The sequence below is a fragment of the Cherax quadricarinatus genome, chromosome 29 (genome assembly GCF_038502225.1).
Source record: "Cherax quadricarinatus isolate ZL_2023a chromosome 29, ASM3850222v1, whole genome shotgun sequence".
Classification (NCBI taxonomy): Eukaryota; Metazoa; Arthropoda; class Malacostraca; order Decapoda; family Parastacidae; genus Cherax; species Cherax quadricarinatus.
In genome coordinates this window covers 32,496,422-32,516,421 of record NC_091320.1, presented here as the reverse complement: position 1 = coordinate 32,516,421, position 20,000 = coordinate 32,496,422, and the positions used below count along the sequence as shown (strand labels likewise).

At 44.8% G+C, this 20,000-nt stretch overlaps 1 protein-coding gene across 1 annotated transcript in view; it reads left to right on the top strand.

Annotated features, from left to right (window-relative positions):
- Positions 1–20,000, top strand: part of LOC128690435 (uncharacterized) — a 335,543-nt gene that overhangs the window by 261,732 nt on the left and 53,811 nt on the right. Inside the window, exon 3 of the mRNA XM_070089686.1 lies at positions 13,040–13,220. Within this exon, the coding sequence (XP_069945787.1) occupies positions 13,040–13,220 (181 nt within the window). The remainder of the gene's footprint in view (positions 1–13,039; positions 13,221–20,000) is intronic.

Sequence of the window (20,000 nt, the reverse complement as noted above, 5' to 3'; positions counted from 1 at the left end):
ATTGACTTTGCCTGTGTGTGTGTGTGTGTGTGTGTGTGTGTGTGTGTGTGTGTGTGTGTGTGTGTGTGTGTGTGTGTGTGTGTGTGTGTGTGTGTGTGTGTGTGTGCGTGTGTGTATATGTGTGTGTGTCTTTGTCCACCTTGTCAATTCCTCTCAGTATTTTGTATGTCGTTATCATGTCCCCCCTATCTCTCCTGTCCTCCAGTGTCGTCAGGTTGATTTCCCTTAACCTCTCCTCATAGGACATACCCCTTAACTCTGGGACTAGTCTTGTTGCAAACCTTTGCATTTTCTATAGTTTCTTTACGTGCTTGGCTAGGTGTGGGTTCCAAACTGGTGCCGCATACTCCAATATGGACCTAACGTACACTCTTCTGAGGTTTGCTAGGCGCCCATATGCTGCAGCAGTTATTTGGTTGATGTGAGCTTCAGGAGATGTGCCTGGTGTTATACTCACCCCAAGATCTTTTTCCTTGAGTGAGGTTTGCAGTCTCTGGCCCCCTAGGCTGTACTCCGTCTGCGGTCTTCTTTGCCCTTCCCCAATCTTCATGACTTTGCACTTGGTGGAGTTGAACTCCATGAGCCAATTGCTGGACCAGGTCGGCAGCCTGTTCAGATCCCTTTGTAGTTCTGCCTGGTCTTCGATCGAATGAATTCTTCTCGTCAACCTCACGTCATCTGCAAACAGGGACACTTCGAAGTCTATTCCTTCCGTCATGTCGTTCACAAATACCAGAAACAACACTGGTCCTAGGTCTGAATCCTGTGGGACCCCGCTGGTCACAGGCGCCCACTATGACACCTCGTCACGTACTATGACTCGCTGCTGTCTTCCTGACAAGTATTCTCGGATCCATTGTAGTGCCTTCCCTGTTATCCCTGCTTGGACCTCCAGTTTTTGCACTAATCTCTTGTGCGGAACTCTGTCAAACGCCTTCTTGCAGTCCAAGAAAATGCAATTCACCCACCCCTCTCTCTCTTGTCTTACTGCTGTCACCCTGTCACAGAACTCTAGTAGGTTTGTGACACAGGATTTCCCATCCCTGAAACCATGTTGGCTGCTGTTGATGAGATCATTCCTTTCTAGGTGTTCCACCACTCATCTCCTGATAATCTTCTCCATGACTTTGCATACTATACATGTCAGTGACACTGGTCTGTAGTTTAGTGCTTCATGTCTGTCTTCTTTTTTAAAGATTGGGACTACATTTGCTGTCTTCCATGCCTCAGGCAATCTCCCTGTTTCGATAGATGTATTGAATATTGTTGTTAGGGGTACACATAGCGCCTCTGCTCCCTCTCTCAGGACCCATGGAGAGATGTTATCCGGCCCCATTACTTTTGAGGTATCTAGCTCACTCAGAAGCCTCTTCTCTTCTTCCTCGGTTGTGTGTACTGTGTCCAGCACTTGGTGGTGTACCCCACCTCTCCGTCTTTCTGGAGCCCCTTCTGTCTCCTCTGTGAACATTTCTTTGAATCTCTTGTTGAGTTCCTCACATACTTCACGGTCAATTCTTGTTGTCTCTCCTCCTTCCTTCCATAGCTTGATTACCTGGTCCTTGACTGTTGTTTTCCTCCTGATGTGGCTGTATAACAGCTTCGGGTTAAATTTTGCTTTAGCTGCTATGTCGTTTTCATATTGTCGTTGGGCCTCCCTTCTTATCTGTGCATATTCATTTCTGGCTCTACGACTGCTTTCCTTATTCTCCTGGGTCCTTTGCCTTCTATATTTCTTCCATTCCCTAGCACACTTGGTTTTTGCCTCCCTGCACCTTTGGGTGAACCATGGGCTCATCCTGGCTTTTTCATTAGTCCTGTTACCCTTGGGTACAAACCTCTCCTCAGCCTCCTTGCACATTGTTGTTACATATTCCATCATCTCATTTACTGGCTTCCCTGCCAGTTTTCTGTCACACTGAACCCCGTTCAGGAAGTTCCTCATTCCCGTGTAGTCCCCTTTCTTGTAGTTTGGCTTCATTTGCCCTGGCCTTCCTGCTTCCCTCTCCACTTGTAGCTCTACTGTGTAATCGAAGCTTAAAACCACATGATCGCTGGCCCCAAAGGGTCTTTCATATGTGATGTCTCAGTATCTGCACTACTCAAGGTGAATACTAAGTCCAGTCTTGCTGGTTCATCCTCTCCTCTCCCTCTTGCAGTGTCCCTTACGTGTTGGTACATGAAGTTTTCCAGTATCACCTCCATCATCTTAGCCCTCCGTGTATCTTGGCCCCCATGTGGCTCCAAGTTCTCCCAATCGATCTCCTTGTTGTGTTTGTGTGTGTGTGTGTGTGTGTGTGTGTGTGTGTGTGTGTGTGTGTGTGTGTGTGTGCTCTCCTAACTGTACTCACCTATTTGTGATTGCAGGGGTCGATACTCATCTCCTGGCCCCGCCTCTTCACTGGTCGCTACTAGGTCCTCTCTCTCCCTGCTCCATGAACTTTATCATACTTCGTTTTAAAGCTATGTATGGTTCCTGCCTCCACTACATCACTCGCCAGACTGTTCCACTTCCTGACAACTCTATGACTGAAGAAATACTTCGTAACATCCCTTTGACACAACTTCCAATTATTACCCCTTGTTTCTGAGTCCCATCTCTGGAACATCCTGTCCTCTATCTTATCCATTCCTCTCAGGATTTTGCATGTCGTTATCATGTCTCCCCTATGTGTGTGTGTGTGTGTGTGTGTGTGCTTGTGCACAGGGGGGGGGGGAAATTCTATACTAAACGTAGGAATTTGTCGCTATGGGTGAGAACTTTCTCCTCTTAAGACAACTACTGTGGCTTTAATTGCAGGCAAATGGTTAATTAAGGGTTAATTAAGGGCTAATTAATTAAGGGTTAATTAAGGCTAAATTCTCCACATTACATAGTGGCGAATTACCTAAGCTAATTGACGTTCTCTCGTTAAAAGGACTTTAACCTGCAACGAAAACAACGTTGATTAGCAGTAACAGCCTGGTTGATCAGACCCTGATCCACCGGGAGGCCTGGTCAAGGACCGGGCCGTGGGGACGGCGTTTAAAACCCCCCGGAACATCCTCCAGGTAGACTCCAGGTATAACCTCTAATGGTATTTAACTTGGTAATAGATAACGACAAATTGATTTAGAAAGCCACGTGAGCAAACACTAGGACATATCAAGGTCGCAGGACATATCAAGGTCGCAGGATATATCAAGGTCGCAGGACATATCAAGGTTGCAGGACATATCAGGGTCGCAGAACATATCAAGGTGCAGAACATATCAAGGTCGCAGGGTATATCAAGGTCGCACGACATATCAAGGTCGCAGGACATATCAAGGTCGCAGGACCGAAACGTTTTCTAATAAATATATCCTACTTTTTCCTCACGTGTCTAAACCAGACTGAAATACGCTAGACACTCATCATCCTGGTAACTCCTGTCGACTCATTCCAAAATTCTGCCTTTGGATTCATTGGAATCACCGACCTTGATTCTCTAGCTGGACAAAATAAAAATTTTAATGACCCATGATTTAAATATGCGGATGAAACGAGCTTGTTAGGGTCAATTACCACGTGTGGGGGAGTTAATGACGAGGCCTTGCAACTAGCGGGGCGCTGCTCTCACGAATACTTGCACTGACAACTCTAATTCAGACCTCGCTGGTCTAGGCCGTCCTTAGATAATGAAGCTGGTGATGAGGGATTGTTGGTGGGTGATTGTTAGTGGGTGGTTGCTACTGGGTGGCTATTAGTGGGTAGTTATTAGTGGGTGGTTGGCTCAACACCCGGCCATTAAAATAAGACATACACTTCTCAGTATAAACGCAATGTATATATACAACTCTTTGTATATATATATATATATATATATATATATATATATATATATATATATATATATATATATATATATATATATATATATATATATATATATATATATATATATATACTCTGAACGTATTTGCTTGGACCTTCTCTTTTCAGCAACATTGCATGCTGCTGATGATGTGTTGATTGCAACACGAAAGGCCTAGAGTTAACCTTCAACTCCCCCCAGACTTCCTCACCATGGATATGTTAGTGACACCATTAGAATGGAACTTTCTACATCATTGTTTCAACTTTCTCCTCAAGTTTCTTTTCGTGTTTCTTTTACTAATTCCTTGACTATTGGTTTATTGTTTATGCTGGAATATTGTAAATGGGTATAAATGGCCAAGTTGTTCATTGTGGTATATTTGTATTTCTTCCAAATCCGACAAAAAGGCACAATACCGTGACTGGAACAATACACAAATAACCCGCACATGGCAGAGAGGAGCTGACGACGACGTTTCGGTCCGACTTGGACCATTAACTAGTGACAGACTAACAGAGGAAGGTAAGGGAGCCGGTATAAGTGATAGAGGAGGGCGAGTATTATGGTGTCTCTCGCGGGTTTAGTCTCACTTTAACTCACTCAACTCACACTGAAATTCAAGAATATTCATTTGTTTTAAATCATCCTTTAAACTTCAGGGGTTTTAAAATTCCGAACAAATGCTCTAATTCGCTTGATATTAGGTTGTTTGAGGCTTTAAATAGATAATTCCTGAAGCGAGAGCTTAATAATTATGAAAGATAAATTCAACTCTTCACTACATATATATATATATATATATATATATATATATATATATATATATATATATATATATATATATATATATATATATATATATATATATATATATATATATATATATATATATATATATATATATATATATATATATATATATATATATATATATATATATATATATATATATATATATATATATATATATATATATATATATGCAATAAGATCACAGTAAACAGGTGATTTCAGAATATGCAAAACAACCACTCTGAAAGAATAGAGAAATTCCAAGCGCTTTCGTGACTACTCACATTATCAAGGAACTATGAAAGTCATATAAATTATCCAAATGGCTTGTTGATATTTTGAGCCCTATTGTTGGCAAAATTTCTAACTTTAATGTTAAAAACAACATAGACTTGGTTGATAAATTAAGCTCCTTGACTGACTTAAATGATTTTAACATGGTTAGTTTTGATGTTACTTCCTTGTTTACGAAAGTTCCTGTTGATGATTTATTAAGTTTCTTATCTGAAGAACTCGTTAACTATGATTTACCATTGCCAGTTCCTACTATCATTAAACTTATTAAACTTTGCATTGTTGATGCAAAATTTGTATTTAATGATAAGTTTTACACTCAGAAGTTTGGTATGGCAATGGGAAATCCTCTTTCACCTGTTCTTAGTAACCTATACATGGAATTTTTTGAAACAAGGTTGCTTAACACAATCCTCCCTAATAGAGCTAAATGGTTCAGATATGTTGATGATATTTTGTGTCTTATGCCCAAAAATGTAGATATACACCATTTCCTTGGAAAATTAAATAGCTTAGCCCATTCTATAAACTTTACTGTTGAGTTTGAAGAAAATAACCCATTGCCTTTTCTAGATGTTTTAATTATTAAGGGTAATAATGAATTCAAATTCAAAATTTACAGAAAACCTACAAATAACTGTTCCTATGTCCACTATTATTCCTCGCATCAAGATAGAGTCAAACTGTCTGTTTTCTCATCAATGTTTTTGAGAGCTTTACGAATTTGTAGTCCTGAGTTCATAGATGAGGAAATATCCAAAATTTATGAAATAGGTAATGATTTAAAATACCCAAGAAATGTAATTGATAAATCTTTTAAAGATGCTAGAAGTACTTTTTACAATCCAAAAAGGGACAACCAGCCTTATTCAACTAAAAATATGCTGGTTCTCCCTTACCATGAAAACTTGGTTGATATGCCTTCTCTTCTTAAGACTTTTAATATTAAAGTTGTATTCAAAAATCTTGATACAGTAAAAAAACTTTTGATAAAGAATTCCCCCCAAAATGCTGATGGATGTGTCTATAAGATTCCTTGTAAAATTTGTGATAAAGTTTATTACGGTCAAACTGGTAAAAATTTCGAACTAAGATTAAAACAACATAAATATAGCATTAGAACTGGACAAGATTCCAATGCTCTATTTATTCATGTAAGAGATTTTAACCATCCAATTGATTTTCAAAAAGTTGAGAAAGTAGTATCAAGCAAGTCCATGGTCGACAGGAATATAATTGAATCTTGTTTCATAAAAAGCAGTTTTGACAATAATATGAATATTTCCTTTGGTTTATATAAATTAGATCCATTTATAATTAATAGAATTTGGGAAGAATTTAATAATACACTGGACAAATAATAATTTTTAAATTTTCTTGGGTAGAATAGTTTGTGGGTGAGTTGTGCAAAGGACCTATCCAAGTTGGGTCGGCGCGCGTCAGGTGTTTAACCGATGTGGGATCTGATAGTGAGGTGCTGGCCAGACCCCTTATATAGCTTCCTTGGATGCTTTACTTTCATAGTTCCTTGATAATGTGAGTAGTCACGAAAGCGCTTGGAATTTCTCTATTCTTTCAGAGTAGTTGTTTTGCATATATATATATATATATATATATATATATATATATATATATATATATATATATATATATATATATATATATATATATATATATATATATATATATATATATATATATATATATATATATATATATATATATATATATATACATGTGTGTGTGTGTATGTGTATGTATGTGTGTAGAGAGAGAGAGAAAAAAAGAGAGGGAGAGAGAGAGAGAGAGAGAGAGAGAGCTAGCTTTCGGTATATTATATTCACTTTATGTTCCTTTCTTGATTAATTGAATAATTAAAAATCGTATCAATGACATCCGCCAATTGGCTGGACAAATAAAGCCTCCGGGAGTTAGTAATTAGCGAGGGTCTTCCTCTCTGTTATTGTTGTTCTTGTTTCATGTTTTTCTTGCTGTTCATGCGGCATGAAAATAAGTTAATAATAATTGTACTAATAATAATAATAATAATAATAATAATAATAATAATAATAATAATAATAATAATAATAATAATAATAATAATAATAATAATAATAATAATAATAATAATTATTGTTATTATTATTATTATTATTATTATTATTATTATTATTATTATTATTATTATTATTATTATTATTATTGTTATTATTATTATTATTATTATTGTCACGTTAAAGGGGGAAGCGCTAAACCAGTTGGGTATCATGCAATGTCAAGTTTGATCAGAGGATAAGAAGGGTGGCTGCAATTCCTTGGATCAAGAGCCCTTCAGCAGCATCAAGAACAAGCAGAAAAAATAGTTGATTTTTTTCTAAAAATTTATTGCTGTCTCCTCCTCTTCTTCCTTCTACTCCTCCTCCTCCTCCTTCATCTATTCTTCCTTCTCCTCCTCCCTCTTTCTCTTCCTCCTTCATCCTTCATGATTTTATCATCTTCCTCCTTTTATTCTTCTCATTATTTACCCTATATCCTTCCTTCCTTTATCTTCCCTCCCTCACACTCTTCCTTCTTTACCTCCTTCATTCCTTCCTTCTCTCTCTCTCTCTCTCTCTCTCTCTCTCTCTCTCTCTCTCTCTCTCTCTCTCCTACCATCATCACAACATTCCATTATTCTTTGTTTTCTCTTTACTTACGTTATTTTTGTCCACTTTATTGCTCCTTTTATTGCTTTAGTTCCTTAATAAAAGTTTTCCATTGTTTCTCATTTGCCATTTATCTATCTATCAGCAAATAGACCAAACTGTCTCATCTATCTTCTAAAAGAAAGTTAATGTCACTCTCTGTCTCTCTGTTTCTTTCTCTATGTCTGTCTGTCTGTCTGTCTCTGTCTCTGTCTCTCTTTCTCATCTTATCCTGCTTCAGAGATCATTTACAAGAGAAGTCATCTAAGGTTCGATCCCCGGTACGGGTGGAAACTCTGGAGGCGTGTTTCCATAGCACACCTGCTGTCCCTGTTCACCTAGCAATAAGTAGGTACCTGGATATTAGTCACCTTACACCTGCTGTCGCTGTTCACCTGCCAAAAAGTAGGAACCTGGGTGTTAGTGAGGGAAGCATCCTGGATACAAGATTGACCTATTATTATTATTATTATTACTATTATCATCATACCTCAGCTCATGTCTAAACATGAGCTAATATAATAATAATAATAATAATAATAATAATAATAATAATAATAATAATAATAATAATAATAATAATAATAATAATAATAATAATAATAATAATAATAATAATAATGGTATAAGCTCCTATCAGCAGATTACTCCCCCATTTATACAGAATTAAGCACTAAATTCCCCTTATGAAGGCAGAACGTGAGAATTATTTGAGGATGAAAAATTGGGATATAATAAAAAAAAATATTTATTCTTCACAAAAACATATATCGTGGTATTTTTTTTCCCTCGTAGACTTAAATTTAGTGATGAAAATAATTTCTTTTGGGTTGCCAATGTATAAATTTTGATGCCGTTCCTTGTCACTCTGAGTCATAAATCATGCTAGAGAGAGTTGAAATGACGGGAAGCAGCGAAGAAAATATTTTCCGTAGTGAGAGAGAGAGAGAGAGAGAGAGAGAGAGAGAGAGAGAGAGAGAGAGAGAGAGAGAGAGAGAGAGAGAGCAGTCTGTCTGTCTGTTTGTCTGTCTGTCTCTCTTACACAGGGTTTTACAAGGTTACCTACATCAGCTCGTTTAAAAGCTTTTTTTTATTGTTATGAGACATACAAGTTGGGAGCAGGATGAAATTGGAGCCATCTGTGGGCCAGAAATTTGATTTGATCAACTCATACTAGGAATCAATGACATCAGATGTAGCGATGTTCTAGAGGTTACAGTCAGAATGAAGTTGCTGCTTGCTGCCCGTCTTGTTGTATTGACTCCACTTTTCGTTGTCCTCGGAGTGGAGCCAAGTGTGGTGCCTTGATATATTGGCCTTGTACATAACAGTAAGGCCACCCACATTCCTCCGGTGTCGAAGGTTCTGTTGAAATGACAGATCTATCCAGGCTGGGTCCAGATCAGAGATGAGTCGTCCTGTTCTCTATTCTGTCAAAAAGTCGTAGATGAGACGGAGGGGCAGGAAATCCAAGAAAGTGGAGCATACTCAAGGTGTGAGCGTACTAGTGCCTTATACAGAGTCCTGCATTCGCTGCTATTCAGCAGATGCGAGATACATCGACGTGCTGTCAGCTTCCTGGCCGTCTTGTTTGCAAGATGGTTCTTCATAGTCAGTTTGAAGTCAAATTTCACCTCAAGGATATCAACTTCGTCCCAGGGTACCAACACTCTCCCATTCATTCTTGCCACTGCTCCAGTATTACCATCATGGTGCCTAGAGACCATCACTGTTTATGTTTTCTCAGGAGAAAATGTGACCTGCCATCGTTTTCTCCAGGCTGATATAGCTGTAAGCTGGTGATTGATGTAACTGAGAGCAGCTGACATTTCTCTTCTTGGATAAGTAAATATCAGAGTACAGTCACCTGCGTATGCATGGGATTCTGGGTTAAGTAGGTCACTGAAGTAGACATTCCATAACAATGGCCCAAGCATACTTCCCTGTGGAACTCTCTCTCTCTCCCTCCTGTCTCCTATCTTACATCCTCCCCTTTCTGATTTCATCCTTCCTCTCTCCCTTTCCCCCCCCTTCTTTGCCTCCTCTCCTTCCCCCTTCTTCTCTCCTCCCTTCTCTTCTCCTTCCTTCCCTCCATCTCTCCTACATCAGGGTGTCAATATACATAAAAAGCCAGAGAGTGCCATTCTATCAGAATGTCTGTCACTGTGGCACCACATGTCAAACCATATTTAATAAAGCAGGAGCGTGATGGAGCTGGGTGTGTGGGGGAGAGGAACAGTGAGGGAGAGAGTGAGGGAGAGAAAGGAGGAGTGCGATAGGGAGCAAAGGAGTAAGCTCTTTTCTCGCTCTCTCTCTCTCTCTGTCTTTGTCTGTCTCTCTCTCTCTCTGCATATATATATATATATATATATATATATATATATATATATATATATATATATATATATATATATATATATATATATATATATATATATATATATATATATATGCAATAAGATCACACTAAACAGGTGATATCAGAATATGCAAAACAACCACTGTGAAAGAATAGTGAAATTCCAAGCGCTTTCGTGACTTCTCACATTATCAAGGAACTATGATGATGTGAAAACTCACGAAATCCCTTGGAATTTCACTATTCTTTTCACAGTGGTTGTTTTGTGTGTATATATATATATATATATATATATATATATATATATATATATATATATATATATATATATATATGTATATATATATATATATGCCTTTCGTATTGCAATCAACACATCATCAAGATAGATGAGCTCAAGGGAATGACTCTTTATGTATGTATATGAGAGATACTGATAGAAAAGGGGCAGGAACTATCTACTTCTATCTAAGATAAGAAGTATCTTCCCTTATCTTAACGCCTGTGACGCAGCCGAGATATTTATCACATAGAAACACCTCAATTAGCATAAATTTGTTTCGATATGTTCTCGAAGCTGAAATTCAGTGGGAAAAAAAGTATTACCCGAGACAAAATCCGATAATTAACATTAAAAAAAGTAATGTTAGAAAAAGAAAGACTTAGAGATCACATGAGAAAACTGTCTCTCAGAGAAACCCAAGTAAGTCGTCAATTTGGGCAACGTTTCGCCCAAATTGACTTCAGTTCTAGTACGACGTCACCAAACACTGTACTACCCAGTTACAGTGACATCGTTAGCGTCTTCGTATATGAGTTCATTTCAGTTATTTCTCCTATTAGAGCGTCAGGACTTCTCCGAACCGTCGGTCGTTTATATAACGAATATTTATTGTCATTCTCTCTCTCTCTCTCTCTCTCTCTCTCTCTCTCTCTCTCTCTCTCTCTCTCTCTCTCTCTCTCTCTCTCTCTCTCTCTCTCTCTCTCTTTCTCTCTCTCTCTCTCTCTCTCTCCAACACTCGGCATTTACGGCTAAAATTCAACATTCACATCCTCGCTGTAAGATGTAAATTAAATTCGCTTGTTTTCAGACCCCATTTACATGGTTGTTGATTGCACTCCAGCAGGATCCAAGTTCAAGCCGAGAAGAGGATCAAAGTAGCAGCTCAGTGCCACTAAGTGCGCTTGTGACACAACTGAGCTACACTCTGTGTGCTGGAAATCCTCTCTCGGGAGAGTCCAGATTATAAATATGTATCCCTAAATGAAATAAGATCACAGTGAACAGGTGATATCACAATATGCAGAACAACCATTGTGAAAAAATAGCGACAGCGCTTAGAATTTCGATATTTTTTTCACAGTGGTTGTTCTGTGTGTGTGTGTGTGTGTGTGTATATATATATATATATATATATATATATATATATATATATATATATATATATATATATATATATATATATATATATATGTAAGTCTCTTCTTTAATAAGTCTCTTCTTTAAAAATGCGTAATTAATTCTGAGTGGGTGGACAACTTTGAGAAATATTAGTTTTAATAACGTTAACGTTAACCCCAAAAAGTAGAGATTTTTCATACCATAATTTCTCTTAAGTTAGACTAAAATCTGAGTTTCCCTGCGGCCGTTTTCCCCGTAATTTAAAGCAACTTTGCACCATAATAAGCCATTTATTATGCATCGGAGGCCATTAAGGGGGAAGGGGAGCCATTAGTGGATGCTACGAGGACCGGTTATTAAATTGCAAGTCACTAGATTTGAAGAAATTCTCTCTCTTATAACTGATGACTTCGTATCAGCGGCCAGAGATTGGGAAGCTGTGATCTGCTGAGAGATGATCGTTGAAGTGACCTTGATGAGTGTCACCTCTTAGACTGACCCATGATCTCTGACATGACCACTAATTGGTCTTGTTTGAGACTTAATTAGTCTTTTTGTTACACTTGACAGCCTTAATGGTTTTGTTAGACTTGAAAGTCTTTTTTGGTCTTTATGTTAGACTTGACAACCTTAACTGGTCTTGTTGTTAGACTTGACAGTCTTAACTGGTCTTGTTAGACTTGATAGTCTTAATTAGTCTTGTTTGATGTAAACGCTCTACATTATCCTTCACACATTAGCCACACACTCGAGAAGAAACTCTAGACGACCTTTCGGTTTCTCCTGGACCATCATCCATCAGCAACGTGGATAAGAGATTATTCTTGTCGGTTGACTTCATAATATAAAATAACTTTATCGTTTGACCTGACGACCTTAAACCTCAAAATCAGCAAACTCGTTCACCTCAAATTTTTTTTTTTTTTTTAATTTATCTAAAGTTTTTTGTCAACTGACTCACTCCATTTAGTTTTTCCTATAAAATATAAAAATCTTGTAAATTTTTCCCCTTAAAATGTAGTTTAGAGAGCATGTTTGATTTAAAATCATGTTTTTTTTTGTATTTTGACACAATATAGGGTAAATTTTGTGAGTTAATTTTAGTTAATTTTAGTGTGACTAAAATTAGATATACTTCAGCAAACTTCTGAAAATGGTCTGAAATGTAAAAAGATTTCTATTTTATTTTTTTTTATTTTCAGTTTTTGTATTGTGCATTCTCAGCTAAGTTGGTAGCCTATGTGGAATACTGCATGTGTTATGTGTTCAGATAATTTTTTTTTCATTCTTTCTCATTTTTCCTTTCTATCACACAAGCTAGTAGTCTTCATAGAATATTGTGTCGTGTGCCTAGCTACAACTATTTTTCCTTTTGTTTATTTACAGATTTTCTTTTTTTTTCTTTCTATTAGGTAAGTTGGTACCCTTTGCGGAATACTGCATGTGTTATGCATTTGTATTAATTTTTTTTTATTTCTCATTCTTCTTTTCTCTCCCTCAGGCAAGTTGGTACCCTTCGTGGAATACTGCATGTGTCAAGTATCCTGATAATTATTTTATTATTATTTCCCATTCTTTTCTCTCCATGAAAGCTGGTACCCCTAGTGGAATACTGCATGTGTTATGTGATCGTATTAAAACACTGTTTCATTATTTCTTTTCTCTCCTCCAGGCAAGCTGGTACCCTTCGTGGAATACTGCGTGTGTCACGCGTCAGTGCTGACCATCCTGGTGATCAGCTTCGAGCGATACTACGCCATCTGTCGGCCGCTGCGAGCCTCCTACACCTGCACCAAGATGAGGGCATGCACCTGCATCCTCACCATCTGGGCATCTGCGGTCATCCTCTCCTGGTGAGGACAAGGATGTGCTCACTTTTTTAGTTAAAAAAATAAATAGGAAAGACTATTATTTTGAGAGTTTATTTAGATAGTGGGTTATAAGGCAACTACGATTTATGAATGTGGGTAATTTTATATAAATAAATAAATGACATTAAAAAGTACAAAGGAGACATCCATATAACTCAGCAAATTAAGATCTGGCGTCATATCGTAACGTCTCCCTTCCAGTAGGTAGTTTATATTGGCCAGCACAAATTAACATACCTGCAGTGAGAATTAATACTCTGGGAGGCGGATATGTGTGGTGTCAACTTCATCAATTTCTGACGATACCGCTTCTGTTACACCTTGATTGATTTCACTGGAAGATTCGGCCGATTTCACAATTCCTTGAGTCAACACTCACTCTCATGACGGCTACCCGGGCCTTACTCCATTCAGTTTTCCATATTTTTTTGACCTCTCTCCTTGGGTCAAACAGAGAGCCGAGACCAGCAGTCAACCTGCCACACCCGTGTCACCAATACTGTCTCATGCCATCCACACAACCTGCCACACCCGTGTCACCAACACTGCCCCCTGCCATCCACACAAACTGCCACACCCGTGTCACCAACACTGCCCCCTGCCATCCACACAACCTGCCACACCCGTGTCACCAACACTACCCCCTGCCATCCACACAACGTGCCACACCCGTGTCACCAACACTGTCTCATGCCATCCAAACTACCTGCCACACACGTGTCACCAACACTGTCTCATGCCATCCACACAACCTCCCACACACGTGTCACCAACACTGCCCCCTGCCATCCACACAACCTCCCACACCCTTGTCACCAACACTGCCCCCTGCCATCCACACAACCTGCCATACCCGTGTCACCAACACTGCCCCCTGCCATCCACACAACCTGCCACACCCGTGTCACCAACACTGCCTCCTGCCATCCACACAACCTGCCACACCCGTGTCATCAACACTGCCCCCTGCCATCCACACAACGTGCCACACCCTTGTCACCAACACTGTCTCATGCCATCCAAACTACCTGCCACACCCGTGTCACCAACACTGTCTCATGCCATCCACACAGCCTGCCACACCCGTGTCACAAACACTGTCTCATGCCATCCACACAACCTCCCACACCCGTGTCACCAACACTGCCCCCTGCCATCCACACAACCTCCCACACCCGTGTCACCATCACTGCCCCCTGCCATCCACACAACCTCCCAAACCCTTGTCACCAACACTGCCCCCTGCCATCCACACAACCTGCCACACCCGTGTCACCAACACTGCCCCCTGCCATCCACACAACCTGCAACACCCGTGTCACCAACACTGTCCCCTGCCATCCACACAACCTGCCACACCCGTGTCACCAACACTGCTCCCTGCCATCCACACAACCTGCCACACCCGTGTCACCAACACTGCCCCCTGCCATCCACACAACCTCCCAAACCCTTGTCACCAACACTGCCCCCTGCCATCCACACAACCTGCCACACCCGTATCACCAACATTGTCTCATGCCATCCACACAGCCTGCCACACCCGTGTCACAAACACTGTCTCATGCCATCCACACAACCTGCCACACCCGTGTCACCAACACTGCCCCCTACCATCCACACAACCTGCCACACCCGTGTCACCAACACTGCCCCCTGCCATCCACACAACCTCCCACACCCGTGTCACCAACACTGCCCCCTACCATCCACACAACCTGCCACACCCGTGTCACCAACACTGCCCCCTGCCATCCACACAATCTGCCACACCCGTGTCACCAACACTGCCCCCTGCCATCCACACAACCTGCCACACCTGTGTCACCAACACTGCCCCCTGCCATCCACACAACCTGCCACACCCGTGTCACCAACACTGCCCCCTGCCATCCACACAACCTCCCACACCCGTGTCACCAACACTGCCCCCTGCCATCCACAAAACCTGCCACACCCGTGTCACCAACACTGCCCCCTCCCATCCACACAACCTCCCACACCCGTGTCACCAACACTGTCCCCTGCCATCCACACAACCTCCCACACCCGTGTCGCCAACATTGTCCCCTGCCATCCACACAACCTGCCACACCCGTGTCACCAACACTGCCCCCTGCCATCCACACAACATGCCACACCCGTGTCACCAACACTGCCCCCTGCCATCCACACAACCTTCCACACCCGTGTCACCAACACTGCCCCCTGCCATCCACACAACCTGCCACACCCGTGTCACCGACACTGCCCCCTGCCATCCACACAACCTGCCACACCCGTGTCACCAACACTGCCCCCTGCCATCCACACAACCTCCCACACCCGTGTCACCAACATTGCCCCCTGCCAACCACACAACCTCCCACACCCGTGTCACCAACACTGCCCCCTGCCATCCACACAACCTCCCACACCCGTGTCACCAACACTGCCCCTGCCATCCACACAACCAGCAACACCCGTGTCACCAACACTGCCCCCTGCCATCCACACAACCTCCCACACCCGTGTCACCAACACTGCCCCCTGCCATCCACACAACCAGCCACACCCCTGTCACCAACACTGCCCCCTGCCATCCACACAACCTGCCACACCCGTGTCACCAACACTGCCCCCTGCCATCCACACAACCTGCCACACCCGTGTCACCAACACTGCCCCCTGCCATCCACACAACCTCCCACACCCGTGTCACCAACACTGCCCCCTGCCATCCACACAACCTCCCACACCCGTGTCACCAACACTGCCCCCTGCCATCCACACAACCTGCCACACCCGTGTCACCAACACTGCCCCCTGCCATCCACACAACCAGCCACACCCGTGTCACCAACACTGCCCCCTGCCATCCACACAACCTGCCACACCCGTGTCACCAACACTGCCCCCTGCGATCCACACAACCTGCCACACCCGTGTCACCAACACTGCCCCCTGCCATCCACACAACCTCCCACACCCGTGTCACCAACACTGCCCCCTGCCATCCACACAACCTCCCACACCCGTGTCACCAACACTGCCCCCTGCCATCCACACAACCTGCCACACCCGTGTCACCAACACTGCCCCCTGCCATCCACACAACCAGCCACACCCGTGTCACCAACACTGCCCCCTGCCATCCACACAACCTGCCACACCCGTGTCACCAACACTGCCCCCTGCCGTCCACACAACCTGCCACACCCGTGTCACCAACACTGCCCCCTGCCATCCACACAACCAGCCACACCCGTGTCACCAACACTGCCCCCTGCCATCCACACAACCTGCCATCCACACAACCTGCCATCCACACAACCTGCCATCCACACAACCTGCCATCCACACAACCTGCCATCCACACAACCTGCCATCCACACAACCTGCCATCCACACAACCTGCCATCCACACAACCTGCCATGCACACAACCTGCCATGCACACAACCTGCCATCCACACAACCTGCCATCCACACAACCTGCCATGCACACAACCTGCCATCCACACAACCTGCCATCCACACAACCTGCCATCCACACAACCTGCCATCCACACAACCTGCCATCCACACAACCTGCCATCCACACAACCTGCCATCCACACAATCTGCCATCCACACAACCTGCCATCCACACAACCTGCCATCCACACAATCTGCCATCCACACAACCTGCTATCCACACAACCTGTCACACCCGTGTCACCAACACTGCCCCCTGCCATCCACACAACCTGCCAAACCCGTGTCACCAACACTGCCCCCTGCTATCCACACAACCTGCCATCCACACAACCTGCCATCCACACAACCTGCCATCCACACAACCTGCCATCCACACAACCTGCCATCCACACAACCTGCCATCCACACAACCTGCCATCCACACAACCTGCCATCCACACAACCTGCCATCCACACAACCTGCCATCCACACAATCTGCCATCCACACAACCTGCCATCCACACAACCTGCCATCCACACAACCTGCCATCCACACAACCTGCCATCCACACAACCTGCCATCCACACAACCTGCCACACCCGTGTCACCAACACTGCCCCCTGCCATCCACACAACCTGCCACACCCGTGTCACCAACACTGCCCCCTCCCATCCACACAACCTCCCACACCCGTGTCACCAACACTGTCCCCTGCCATCCACACAATCTCCCACACCCGTGTCGCCAACATTGTCCCCTGCCATCCACACAACCTGCCACACCCGTGTCACCAACACTGCCCCCTGCCATCCACACAACATGCCACACCCGTGTCACCAACACTGCCCCCTGCCATCCACACAACCTCCCCCACCCGTGTCACCAACACTGCCCCCTGCCATCCACACAACCTGCCACACCCGTGTCACCGACACTGCCCCCTGCCATCCACACAACCTGCCACACCCGTGTCACCAACACTTCCCCCTGCCATCCACACAACCTCCCACACCCGTGTCACTAACATTGCCCCCTGCCAACCACACAACCTCCCACACCCGTGTCACCAACACTGCCCCCTGCCATCCACACAACCTCCCACATCCGTGTCACCAACACTGCCCCTGCCATCCACACAACCAGCAACACCCGTGTCACCAACACTGCCCCCTGCCATCCACACAACCTCCCACACCCGTGTCACCAACACTGCCCCCTGCCATCCACACAACCAGCCACACCCGTGTCACCAACACTGCCCCCTGCCATCCACACAACCTGCCACACCCGTGTCACCAACACTGCCCCCTGCCATCCACACAACCTGCCACACCCGTGTCACCAACACTGCCCCCTGCCATCCACACAACCTCCCCCACCCGTGTCACCAACACTGCCCCCTGCCATCCACACAACCTCCCACACCCGTGTCACCAACACTGCCCCCTGCCATCCACACAACCAGCCACACCCGTGTCACGAACACTGCCCCCTGCCATCCACACAACCTGCCACACCCGTGTCACCAACACTGCCCCCTGCGATCCACACAACCTGCCACACCCGTGTCACCAACACTGCCCCCTGCCATCCACACAACCTCCCACACCCGTGTCACCAACACTGCCCCCTGCCATCCACACAACCTCCCACACCCGTGTCACCAACACTGCCCCCTGCCATCCACACAACCAGCCACACCCGTGTCACCAACACTGCCCCCTGTCATCCACACAACCTGCCACACCCGTGTCACCAACACTGCCCCCTGCCGTCCACACAACCTGCCACACCCGTGTCACCAACACTGCCCCCTGCGATCCACACAACCTGCCACACCCGTGTCACCAACACTGCCCCCTGCCATCCACACAACCTCCCACACCCGTGTCACCAACACTGCCCCCTGCCATCCACACAACCTGCCACACCCGTGTCACCAACACTGCCCCCTGCCATCCACACAACCAGCCACACCCGTGTCACCAACACTGCCCCCTGTCATCCACACAACCTGCCACACCCGTGTCACCAACACTGCCCCCTGCCGTCCACACAACCTGCCACACCCGTGTCACCAACACTGCCCCCTGCCATCCACACAACCAGCCACACCCGTGTCACCAACACTGCCCCCTGCCATCCACACAACCTGCCACACCCGTGTCACCAACACTGCCCCCTGCCGTCCACACAACCTGCCACACCCGTGTCACCAACACTGCCCCCTGCCATCCACACAACCAGCCACACCCGTGTCACCAACACTGCCCCCTGCCATCCACACAACCTGCCATCCACACAACCTGCCATCCACACAACCTGCCATCCACACAACCTGCCATCCACACAACCTGCCATCCACACAACCTGCCATCCACACAACCTTCCATCCACACAACCTGCCATGCACACAACCTGCCATGCACACAACCTGCCATCCACACAACCTGCCATCCACACAACCTGCCATGCACACAACCTGCCATCCACACAACCTGCCATCCACACAACCTGCCATCCACACAACCTGCCATCCACACAATCTGCCATCCACACAACCTGCCATCCACACAACCTGCCATCCACACAACCTGCCATCCACACAACCTGCTATCCACACAACCTGTCACACCCGTGTCACCAACACTGCCCCCTGCCATCCACACAACCTGCCAAACCCGTGTCACCAACACTGCCCCCTGCTATCCACACAACCTGCCATCCACACAACCTGCCATCCACACAACCTGCCATCCACACAACCTGCCATCCACACAACCTGCCATCCACACAACCTGCCATCCACACAATCTGCCATCCACACAACCTGCCATCCACACAACCTGCCATCCACACAACCTGCCATCCACACAACCTGCCATCCACACAACCTGCCATCCACACAACCTGCCACACCCGTGTCACCAACACTGCCCCCTGCCATCCACACAACCTGCCAAACCCGTGTCACCAACACTGCCCCCTGCCATCCACACAACCTGCCATCCACACAACCTGCCATCCACACAACCTGCCATCCACACAACCTGCCATCCACACAACCTGCCATCCACACAACCTGCCATCCACACAACCTGCCATCCACACAACCTGCCATCCACACAACCTGCCATCCACACAACCTGCCATCCACACAACCTGCCATCCACACAACCTGCCATTCACACAACCTGCCATCCACACAACCTGCCATCCACACAACCTGCCATCCACACAACCTGCCATCCACACAATCTGCCATCCACACAACCTGCCATCCACACAACCTGCCATCCACACAACCTGCCATCCACACAAC